Genomic DNA, 12,161 nt, shown 5'->3' with positions numbered 1-12,161 from the left:
GGCCTGGAGAACGCCCTGCCGTCCTCCCGGGGTGAGAGTGGAGAGAGGCCGAAGGCCCTCTCCGGGGGTGTCTTACCGCCCCCAGCAAAGACTTCACAGCACCCCCCCCTCCTCCGTGCAGAGGGTAAACAGGGTCTGGGGCTGTTTTGTGTGCGTGTGTTTCTTTTCTTAAGGGGCTTTTGTACTCGCTGGAAAGAGAGAGAGAGAAAGAGAAAGAAAGAGAGAAAGCACCTCCCTTTCCAGGGGGATGACCACATAGAGACCCCTTTTTCTCCTCCACTCTCAGAATTGTGGGGGCGCCGGGTGGGCCATTCCGTGCAGAGGGTAAACAGGGTCTGGGGCTGTTTTGTGTGCGTGTGTTTCTTTTCTTAAGGGGCTTTTGTACTCGCTGGAAAGAGAGAGAGAGAAAGAGAAAGAAAGAGAGAAAGCACCTCCCTTTCCAGGGGGATGACCACATAGAGACCCCTTTTTCTCCTCCACTCTCAGAATTGTGGGGGCGCCGGGTGGGCCATGTGGGACCCATGCCTTCACCTCCACATCATGGACTGGCCCAGGACCGGGGCTTTGTGGTCACTTACTCTGATGGGCCCTGGGGTCATCTGAGCTCCTGTGAGTCCCAGGGATCCTGTAGCCAGGACTTCTGGCTCCTGCGTGACCACAGACTTTCACGAAGCTGGCCTGTGCGCGCTCTAGGTTAAAGACCCCTGACCTCGCCTGAGCCCCGGAAACCCAGGGCGGTGGCTGGTCACTGCTGGAGGCCTGTCTTCAGTTTGCTGTGCCAAGCGTCCTGGCCTCTTCCTAGGATTATTTAGACCCCAGTCCCCAAAGGGGAGCTGGATGTGGGGGTGCTTCCCCCCTTTTTTATTTAGTAAGATTCTTGCCATAGGGCACCTCCACTTAATAAAGACAGAGATGGTGAGAGGGAAAGCAAGAAATCACCCTGGAGAAGGGGTGGCCATGCCACAATCCCTTTTCCTCCATTCTCCTCTTGGGATTTTGAGCATGGATGCACAAAATGCATCTAACGTCATTTTTTGAGCTGCTAGGTCCGGGACTCAACGACCATGAGGGAATCCAGTGCCTTAACCACTGTGTCACCTGCGGGGGAGGGGAGTGCTTTTCTTTTAACGTTGGTGTCACATGGAGAGTGGGCAGCTGTTGGTGGAGAATTCAATGGTGCCATCTCATCCTGTCAAGGCAGGGGATGAGAATGGACCAGCCGATGGCATAATGGTTACCTCACTGGATCACAGTTCAAGTCCTGGACCTGGTGGTTTAAAACTCAGTTGGGCACGTGTGTATGGGTGTGGTCCTGAGAGGAGAATGGGAGAGAAGAAATTGCAATGTGGCCATCCCCCCCGGGGGTGATTTCTCCCTTTCTGACTCTCTGTCTCCCTGTCTCTCTAGCAAAAATCTCTAGAAAAAAAGTCCCCTTGGCTTTGAAGTGTCACTGAAAATGGAAATGATGCTGGGAGGGAAGTTGCTTCAACCCAACTCTTTTGCCTGTCAGTGCTTATCAGACCGTTCTAGCCATGAATTGATAGCAAGTTATTTAAACTCACTCGGGAGTTGAAAGCTGTCCTAGGCAAGGAATGGACAGACTGGCCCCTCCCTCTGGGCTTCTAACCCGAGCTTGGTGTCCTCCTAGGTCCACCTGCACCCTTTCCCATGATACCCACACACCTGTCAACATCCAGGTGCTGAAAAACCGGGGAATCTTTGGCCTCAATGAAGCCCAGCTGCGGATCCTGCTTCTGCAGAATGACCCGTGCCTTTTACCAGAGGTGAGTCACCAAGGAGCTGCCTCACTTCTTCTCATTTGGTACAAGTATGGGAGGCTTCAAAAAGTTTGTGCAGGGAACCAGCAGTTAGCGTAATGGCTATGTCGCTGGACTCCCACGTAGTCGACCGCGGTTCGTGTCCCGGACCCGGTGGCTTAAAACTCACGCCGGGCGCGTGTGCGTGCGTGCCCAAGATCCCGAGAGGAGAATGGAGGAGAAGGGATTGCGGCGTGACCATCGCCCCTGGGGGGTGATTTCTCACTTTCTGTCTCTATGTCTCTCTCTGTCTGTCTGGCGAGCGCACGCGCCCTACAGTGAAAATCTCTCAAAAAAAAAAAAAAAGTTTGTGCAAAAAAATAGAATTAAAATATGAGCTTATTTTGGTGCAAAGAATTTTGAATCGGGCCAGTTCCACACCGTGGTGTTAAGGGAGCCAGATCCCACATGACCAACTACTTGGTTGGAATCTGGCCCTGGTGGCTTAAAAATTCTATGTGTATGTGGGCGTGCCCCAGGTGTCACAGGATGGAGGAAGAGGAGTGCTCTGTGGCCACACCCCACCGCGGGTGCTTTCTCCCTTTCCCTTTTTGTCTCCCTGGCAATTTAAAAACAAAAACAAAAACAAAACAAAACTGAAAATCTGTGAATTGTTTTTTCATAACATGCATTTTCCATGAACTTTGGAAGACCCTTTGTGTTTTCCCTGACTTACCTTTTTTTTTCTTTAGATGTCAGTTGTAATTACTTTGAGCAACATCATTTAGTTTCAAATGCTTACAGAGTACCCATTATAGTTGCTGTAATGGTGAAACTGCATGTTTGCATTTCATACATAAAGAATTTTTTTTGGAACAAAATAGCAGGAATCTTAGGAGAGAATATTGCGAGACTGCCAATTAAAAGCAGAAATTTCTTTTCTTTTTTCTTTTAGAGTTTTTTTTGTTATAGAGTACATGTGCTTGCCAGAGAAACAGAGAGAGACAGAGAGACAGAAAGCAAGAAATCTCCCCCCAGGGGGGATGGCCACGCTGCAATCCCTTCTCCATTCTCCTCTCAGGATCTTGGGCACGCACACACACGTGCCTGGTGTGAGTTTAAGCCACTGGGTCCGGGACTCGAACCACAGTTGGCTACTTGGGAGTCCAGTGACATAGCCATTATGCCAACTGCTGGTCCCCCAAAAGCAGAAATTTCTAATCTAGCACAGTGGTTCTATCACAGACACGCTCCTGCTTCCAGAAGAGGGGTGGGAAGAAAGGAAGATTGTGGGAAAACAGGAAGAGTTTGTGATGGTGACTCTGTTTTAACTCTCAGGTATTTCTGATCTAGAAGGGAAGAAAGTCTCAAGGCTGGAGGTATGAGTGGGGGGCCCTTGGTACAGATGGCAGGGGCAGTTCTTGAGGCAGCAGAATACCAGAAAAGTGGTCCTGGAGTCAGTTTTAGGAACCAGGAGGTTTCTTCTTGGCATCCCCCTGCTTTTTGCTATCTTGTACTTTGAAGGCAGGTCTGGTATGCACGGTTGTGAGCCAGGTGTATTCCAGCCATGGTTGTCACCAGGAAATCTCACCTGCTGGAGCAGTGAGTGACAGGAAGGGTGAGGAGGAGCAGCGATGAGACGAGGTCCAGTCCTTCCTCTCAGGTGGAGGCCTTTTCATTCCATAGGACTTTCTGTGTTTTTGTTTGTTTTTAGCTTGCTGTAGAGCAAGTGCATTTGCTGGAGAAAAGCGAGAGAGCGAGCGAGAGCTCACTCCCCAGAAAAGATGGCCACACTGCAATCCCTTGTCCAGTCTCCTCTTTGGATTTGGGATGCACACACACCCGTTGTATTTTCAAGCTACTAGGTCCAGGAGTCGGCAGTGCAGTGGGCCGTGTGGGATCCGGAGCTTTAGCCACCATACCACCCGCTGGCCCAGAATCTTTTCTTTCTGGCTTCTACCTAGTGTTCTGGGCCCAGCCTCTTCTTGCTATATTAGACTATGCCCATGAGCAGCCAGTAGACTGGCTTCACCACGGGAGCCCACCTCTGACCCTGTCTGCTGGACTGGAGTATGTGTCATGTGGTTGCATTCCTGTGTATCATTTAATGTGCTCCTCCAGCCCCTGAGTATACTGTAAACTGATCTGGAACCTAGGTTTGAATTTTAAAAACAATGTATTTAATATAAAAATATTATTTTTTAATTTGCTATCAGACACGTGTGCTCACCAGATGGGTGAGGTGAGAAAGCAAGCTGCCAGCCCTGGGACTCAAACTGCAGTTGGCCACATGGGAATCCATCGCCTTAACCATCACACCACCTGCTGGCCCTCTAGGTTTGATTTTATAGCAAGAGTTTTACATCTGTACTAATGCATTGTTGGGATGACAAACATCCCTGTTTGCCTGGGACCGAGGGGTTTCTTAGGATATCTGACTTTCTCAGTGAAACCTGGACAGTTGTATTTCCTGCCTATCACATCAGGAGGCACGTGAGACCTTGTCATCATTCTGCGTGTGTGAAGTTGAGTGGTTTCAGGGTTAACAGCCTGCTCTTCCCATCCTCTTTATTAATAATTTCTCATCAGCATGGTCTTGGTTGTCTGGGGCAGACCCCGTTTATGTTAAGCGTCCCAATGAAAATATTAATAGTGCACCTTAAAGAGTGCCCTTGTCTGAATCCTGAGCTATACGTTTATGCTTCCAGTCAGGTTGGCTTCCTTGGAAGCAGAGGATGAGGCAGGGTTTCAGGTGCGTGAGGTTTACTGAGGTAGGAAAGCCCAGTAAGGCAGAGAAGGAAGCCAGAGAAGGAAACGCTACAAGCAGGGTAAAGTCTAGTCTTGGCTCTGTTCATGGGGGACAGTGGAAGGAAAATGGTACTGAAGAATCGTCCTAGCTTCCTAAGAAGGCCAGGGGCTGGTCTTTTGTGTTTCCGTAAGTCCCTCGTTGGCTACAGGTTTTGGGGGAGGAGGGCAGGCCAATTAAGGGTCTCCGTTAACCTTGTGATTTGAGTTCCAGTCCAACGGCTTGAAAAGAAAAACGTGCCTTGAAAAGAAAAGTATGCTGGGACTAGCATTTAGCGTAATGGCTGTGTCGCTCGGCTCCCACGTAGTCGACCTCGATTCGAGTCCTGGACCCGGTGGCTTAAACTCACGCTGGGTGCCCGTGCATGCATTCCCAAGGTCCCGAGAGGAGAATGGAGGAGAAGGGATTGTGGTGTGGCCATCCCCCCTGGGGGGTGATTTCTCGCTTTCTATCTCTCTGTCTCTCTCTGTCTTTCTGGTGAGCACACGCGCCCTATAGCGAAAACCTCTCCCCCCTCAAAAAAAGAAAGAAGAAAAAGAAAAGTGTGCAGGTGTGTGGAGAAGGAATTGCAAAGCAACCATGCCCCATTAGGTTTGCCTTCTCCCTCCCTCTTTCTCTCTCTAGCTAGTGTGTGAGTCCTCTGGCAATTAAAAAATATATATATATAGAGAGAGAGAGAGTGGAAATGCATATTGTAAATGCTTCTGCCTCGTCTCTGTGCCAGGTTTGTTTGCTCTATAACAGAGGTGAAGCCCTCTACGGCTACTGCAACCTCAAGGATAAATGCAACAAGTTTCACGTGTGCAAGTCCTTTGTCAAAGGAGAGTGTAAACTTCAGACCTGCAAAAAGTCCCATCAGCTCATTCAGGCTACTGCCTTGACGTTGCTGCAGGACCAAGAACTGAACATCCCAAGTCTCGTTAATTTTCAGATCATCTCTACCTACAAGCATATGAAGCTGCACAAGATGCTTGAAAATAAAGGTAGGAGTCTCCAAGACAGACACAGAATTACCAACAGTGTGGTGCTGAGATGCTTCACAGTTACAAAATAAGAATAGTGACTTGAAAGTTAAGTCTAGGAACAAAGCACTTCATTTATTAATTGTGGCTTTGTCCTTGGGAATGCTTAGGACAGTCACCATTTTATGAGGCAGAGCTGTGATTCTAACCAGCACTGCCAGCTAATGGAATCTGCCTGTTTGAGCACTGTGGCTCCCTAGTACGCTGGGGGTCAGGAGGTAGGTAGAACGGTCTTAGCTCCTGGTTAGGAGGAAGAGGAGAGACGTGCTGGTGACTGGGAAGGTGAAAATAACATAAGATGGCTTCATTTTATTAAATCAAATTGTAATTATTTTTCTTTTGAAATTTTTAAGTAATTTTCACATTACAGAAAAATTTGGGAAATGGAGACTAGAAATAAAATGACGTGAGATTCTACTAATTCTAATCCATAATGCTACCATTTATTATAAGCCCTTCAGTTCTGTTACTATACAAATATCAATCCAGGGAACCAGCAGTTAGCGTAATGGCTATGTCGCTGGACTCCCACGTAGTCGACCACGGTTCGTGTCCCGGACCCGGTGGCTTAAAAACTCACGCCGGGCGCGTGTGCGTGCATGCCCAAGATCCCGAGAGGAGAATGGAGGAGAAGGGATTGCGGCGTGACCATCCCCCCTGGGGGGTGATTTCTCGCTTTCTGTCTCTATGTCTCTCTCTCTCTGTCTGGCGAGCGCACGCACCCTACAGTGAAAATATCTCCAAAAAAAAAAAAAAATCAATCCAGTTGTACTTCAAGCGCACGTTAGATATGTTAAATTTTCACTTTGTAGGGCCAACAGATGGTGTGGTGCTAGAGGTGCTAGACTACCACTGGGCCAACCACGGTTCGATTCCCAGATCTAGCTGCTAGAGGGTCATACCGGGTACATGTGTGTGCATGCCCAGAGTCTCGAGAGGAGAGTGGAAGAGGGGGGATTATGACATGGCCATCTCCCCTGGGGAATGGTTTCTCACTGTCCCTCCCTCTGTTGCACTCTGGCAGGCACACACACCCAATAGGAAAAACCTAAAAAATAAAATAAAATAAAATTCACTTTTGTCCCACATTCTGTCTTCTCATGTTGCTGCATAGTCTTTTGGTCATTTAAAAGTATATGCCAAGTATAGTTTGGTGTTCTTTTCATCATAATGCATTCGGGTTTTTTCTTCTGTTAGTTTTACGTGCAGCTCAAACTCTGGGTGGGAAGCTTAGGAGAACCGCTGTTAGGAAAACCAGACTACCAGAAGGTTCCGTCTCAACATAGTGTGGAGTTTTCTCCCATTGGGATGTTAGCGGCAGTCTGAGTGGGTTTGGAGGCAGAGCAAGCACGGCATGATACCAGTGTCACAGGCTGATACTGAGTGGGTTTGGAGGCAGAGAAAGCACAGCACGGTACCAGTGTCACTCAGGAAATCCTGAGTGATGGTAGGGACCTTCCACTCTGTGCTGTGGTTAGGACCAGTCACTGTCTTCATCTGGCCTTGTTTAGTGAGCCTCTCCATAAAACAGTGCCTATCTGCTTGACTTTATACACACACACTCTCTTCAAGATTTCATGGAAAAATGAAATTTAGTGGGTTTATTTTGGTGCCCCCAAATTGAAATCAATGCATAGTTCTGTTGTACCGCGTATTTAGACAGCTTGTGGATATTGCATAAAATGACACACCTGTACATGGGACGCTCCATGAGACAGCAGGCAGACACTGCTCAGGAAAAGTCCATCCCTGTGGGGACTGCAGTTAGACCAGACCCTGTGGGAGAGCACTTCTCTCTCCCTCCACTCTGCCATATGCATGCACTCTACCATTACTACAAAGAAAAAAATAATAATAACTGCATGGATTTTAAATTTTCTTGCATCAAAATAAACTTGTACTTTTTTTTTTTTTTTTAAGTTTTTGCCTTAGGGCACATGTACTCACTAGAGAGTCAGAGAGGGAAAGTGAGAAATCACTCCCCAGTGTTGATGGCCATGCTACAATCTCTTTTCCTCTTGGGATTTTGGGAACACATGCACAGGTGCCCAGCATGATTTTCAAGCCTCCAGGTGCAGGACTTGAACTGCTCATGGCCATGTGGGTATCTAGCACCTTAACCACCATGTTACCTGCTGGTCCAATAAACATGTACTTTAATTCCGTTTTTCCATGAGCTTTTTGAAGTCCCCTCCTGTGTGTGTGTGTCTAATATAAAAAAATCCAGACGACATAAACTCCCAATCTGGGCTGTTGAGGATCTTGTCTGGTTAACTGGATTGATGGTCCCAACATAAGTTGAAACTAAAGAGTGTTAAATGGGTATCTTGGGGAAGCTTATCCTTTTCTTCTTTTTAGATGATTCTGCTGCCTCCACTGAGCGTTCACAGGGCCTTGAGAAACAAGGAGTCAAGGTAGCTGGGGCTGCAGAGGCCAGTTCTCTGGTTTCCGTCCCTGCTCAGTCTGCCAAGAAGCCCTGCTCAGGTAAACCTTAAAGAGTGTCAGTGAAATAAGAAGAACCTTGTTCAGCTTGGAAGATCTGAGAACACAGCTTCTGTCGTGCTTTGGTTTGTAACCCTTCAGTCACTTAGGAATTGTGGCCACAATACCTACCTCACAGTGTGTTGTGAGAAGGAAAGAAGGTGGAAAAAGAAGAAAATGTCAATTCAGGAGGATAAAATTGGGAACAGGTGCTTGGGACGAGGTTGGATGTTGAGCAAGCAAAGAGAAGGAAAACGTGAATGGAGCTGGGGCCTGCCTGGGGCAAATCGTGCCTGTAATTCCTGATCTCTCTCAGGCCAGGTGGATGGAGCTCTGCAGGGCGGCTTTTTGCTGGCTTCTGTGGTCCGGCCAGTGTATTTCTGTATGCCCATAAACACAGTTTATATTGTGGTATCATAGAGCATTACAGTTCGTATATGACATTTTTAAAATTAACCTAATGTTGTCTTTGTTCACATTTATCATATGTGATCATTTTCCCCCCACAGGATTATTAGTATATATCATAGTTTACTTAACCAGCTCCCCCTTATAAGGGGGTATTTTAGTTCTTTCTAACTTAGAATATAGCTGTTCTCATAAAATCTACACAATTATGACATTTGAAAGCTATTCTTCTTAGCTCATGGGTGCTAAATGATACGACTTTTATTTTGCATTTAAAAATATGCATGTGAATGAATATTCTCTGTGTATATTCTATATGGCTTCATTTTGTCATGTTATATTATACATAGCCCTTCTCTGTGCTGATGTGGGATGGCCTTTCACGGGTTCCTTACTTTTCATGAAAGATTGTCAACCATTCTGAGCCCAGGTCACAGCCAGCTTCGGTAGATCCATCCTCAGGCAGCACCAGAATATGCAACACTTGGATTCTCCACCAGCAGTTTCTACCTCACTTTGTCTGCTTTTTATTCCTTAGTGAACTTCTACTGAAGCCCAGGCTGTAGTTTGAAGGGTGGGTAGTTCCTCCGTTCCTCTAGGTTACGTCTGTTCTTTCCATGGTCAGGAGGCCATCAGAACTGGTATACCTCACTCATTTCATGAAGTTCCGCTTTTTCCCTTCTCCCTTCCTGTCCGCCCCCACCCACCTAGCTGTCATCGAGTTGCATTTAAATGTTTTATTCTTTGATTTCATCAAGAGGTGCCACAAAGAAACAACTTTATGAAATCCTTTGCTGTGTTCGATGTAGGAATATTTCCAGATTCTGTAAAGGGTTTTGGTTTGTTTCTTTAAATGTAACTGCAACAACATAATATTTGAGAAACAGGGAGAATGCAGTGAACATTCATAAGGCTAAAATTATTTAAAGAAATGTTTAATCATCAAATGTTATCATCAAATGTTATCTTTTCTATTGGGAACGAATGCAAAAAAAGTCTTTTTAAAAATGAGAAATTACTGTATTTTCTCCAAATGGACACTAAGAATCATGCAATTCATGTTCATCTTTTTACTTTGGTCATCAACTGCAATATTTCTGAAAGCCTTTCTGCTATTTTGCTTTCTTTTTTCTAGTTCCAATTTCTCCTGGTGCTAATTTTTTAAAAAAATATATTTTTACACTTTATTATTATTTATGCATCTTACTCTGTGTATTTTTGTCGTAAGCTATCTTAAATCCTTAGTGGGAATAGCAGCGGGTATAAATGCGTATCCTTTACATTGATTGTCTTGGACTTTTGCATTATTGTGTTCTTTATATATATCTTAGTATCATGCTTTTATGTATGAAGTTATTGGCTTTCTGTAATCGTTATTGCAATATTTTATTTAATTCTATAATATCCCATTTGAATCTTAGTTCTGTTGGTTTTATTCATTCTGCAAAAATCTTACCTCGTCATATCTTTCTCTTATTTCCACTTCATGATTCAGCTGTTAGAGTACTGTCAGATTGTCGTCGGAGATAAGTTTCTTTGGTTTTATTGGAGCTTATAAGATAAAGCTGCGTATTGATGGGCGTTGCAAATTCAACCTATCCTAAGTAGAGTTATCAGTTTTTCTCCAGTCTTATTTTTCTTTTGTTTTCTTACTTTTTTTTGGAGAGGTTTTTGTTATAGGGCGCGTGCGCTCGCCAGAAAGACAGAGAGAGACAGAGATACAGAAAGCAAGAAATCACCCCCACCCCCACCCCAAGGGGGATGGCCACGCTGCAGTCCCTTCTCCTCCATTCTCCTCTCAGGATCTTGGGCATGCACACACATGCGCCCGGTGTGAGTTTAAGCCACCAGGTCTGGGACTCGAACCACGGTCGACAACATGGGAGTTCAGCGACATAGCCATTACACTAACTGCTGGTCCCATGTTTTCTTATTTTTGATTGTCACTGCCATCCACCTAAGGATGAGCCAGGAACTACAGTGTCTTATACTCTTCTTTCTCCTTGAACCCTGTGTCAAATTGGTTAGATTTTTTTCCTTTTTTTTTTTTTTGAGAGGTTTTTTTGCTATAGGGCGCGTGCGCTCGCCAGACAGACAGAGAGAGACAGAGAGATAGAAAGCAAGAAATCACCCCCCAGAGGGGATGGCCACACCGCAATCCCTTCTCCTCCATTCTCCTCTCGGGATCTTGGGCACACACTAGCTGTCATCGAGTTGCATTTAAATGTTTTATTCTTTGATTTCATCAAGAGGTGCCACAAAGAAACAACTTTATGAAATCCTTTGCTGTGTTCGATGTAGGAATATTTCCAGATTCTGTAAAGGGTTTTGGTTTGTTTCTTTAAATGTAACTGCAACAACATAATATTTGAGAAACAGGGAGAATGCAGTGAACATTCATAAGGCTAAAATTATTTAAAGAAATGTTTAATCATCAAATGTTATCATCAAATGTTATCTTTTCTATTGGGAACGAATGCAAAAAAAGTCTTTTTAAAAATGAGAAATTACTGTATTTTCTCCAAATGGACACTAAGAATCATGCAATTCATGTTCATCTTTTTACTTTGGTCATCAACTGCAATATTTCTGAAAGCCTTTCTGCTATTTTGCTTTCTTTTTTCTAGTTCCAATTTCTCCTGGTGCTAATTTTTTAAAAAAATATATTTTTACACTTTATTATTATTTATGCATCTTACTCTGTGTATTTTTGTCGTAAGCTATCTTAAATCCTTAGTGGGAATAGCAGCGGGTATAAATGCGTATCCTTTACATTGATTGTCTTGGACTTTTGCATTATTGTGTTCTTTATATATATCTTAGTATCATGCTTTTATGTATGAAGTTATTGGCTTTCTGTAATCGTTATTGCAATATTTTATTTAATTCTATAATATCCCATTTGAATCTTAGTTCTGTTGGTTTTATTCATTCTGCAAAAATCTTACCTCGTCATATCTTTCTCTTATTTCCACTTCATGATTCAGCTGTTAGAGTACTGTCAGATTGTCGTCGGAGATAAGTTTCTTTGGTTTTATTGGAGCTTATAAGATAAAGCTGCGTATTGATGGGCGTTGCAAATTCAACCTATCTTAAGTAGAGTTATCAGTTTTTCTCCAGTCTTATTTTTCTTTTGTTTTCTTACTTTTTTTTGGAGAGGTTTTTGTTATAGGGCGCGTGCGCTCGCCAGAAAGACAGAGAGAGACAGAGATACAGAAAGCAAGAAATCACCCCCACCCCCACCCCAAGGGGGATGGCCACGCTGCAGTCCCTTCTCCTCCATTCTCCTCTCAGGATCTTGGGCATGCACACACATGCGCCCGGTGTGAGTTTAAGCCACCAGGTCTGGGACTCGAACCACGGTCGACAACATGGGAGTTCAGCGACATAGCCATTACACTAACTGCTGGTCCCATGTTTTCTTATTTTTGATTGTCACTGCCATCCACCTAAGGATGAGCCAGGAACTACAGTGTCTTATACTCTTCTTTCTCCTTGAACCCTGTGTCAAATTGGTTAGATTTTTTTCCTTTTTTTTTTTTTGAGAGTTTTTTTTGCTATAGGGCGCGTGCGCTCGCCAGACAGACAGAGAGAGACAGAGAGATAGAAAGCAAGAAATCACCCCCCAGAGGGGATGGCCACACCGCAATCCCTTCTCCTCCATTTTCCTCTCGGGATCTTGGGCAC

The 12,161-nt window shown here is 44.9% G+C and overlaps 1 protein-coding gene across 1 annotated transcript in view; it reads left to right on the top strand.

Annotated features, from left to right (window-relative positions):
• The window catches only part of ZC3HAV1L (ZC3HAV1 like), an 11,257-nt gene extending 1,386 nt beyond the window's left edge, over nt 1-9,871 (top strand). The window contains exons 2-4 of the mRNA XM_027770545.1: nt 1,649-1,784; nt 5,288-5,546; nt 7,944-9,871. Coding sequence (XP_027626346.1) covers nt 1,649-1,784; nt 5,288-5,546; nt 7,944-8,080 — 532 coding nt within the window. The 3' untranslated portion in view covers nt 8,081-9,871. The remainder of the gene's footprint in view (nt 1-1,648; nt 1,785-5,287; nt 5,547-7,943) is intronic.
• The last annotated feature ends 2,290 nt before the right edge of the window (nt 9,872-12,161 follow it).

Source organism: Tupaia chinensis, unplaced genomic scaffold (assembly GCF_000334495.1).
Source record: "Tupaia chinensis unplaced genomic scaffold, TupChi_1.0 Scaffold000140_1, whole genome shotgun sequence".
Classification (NCBI taxonomy): domain Eukaryota; kingdom Metazoa; phylum Chordata; class Mammalia; order Scandentia; family Tupaiidae; genus Tupaia; species Tupaia belangeri.
This window is presented reverse-complemented; position numbering and strand designations above follow the sequence as displayed.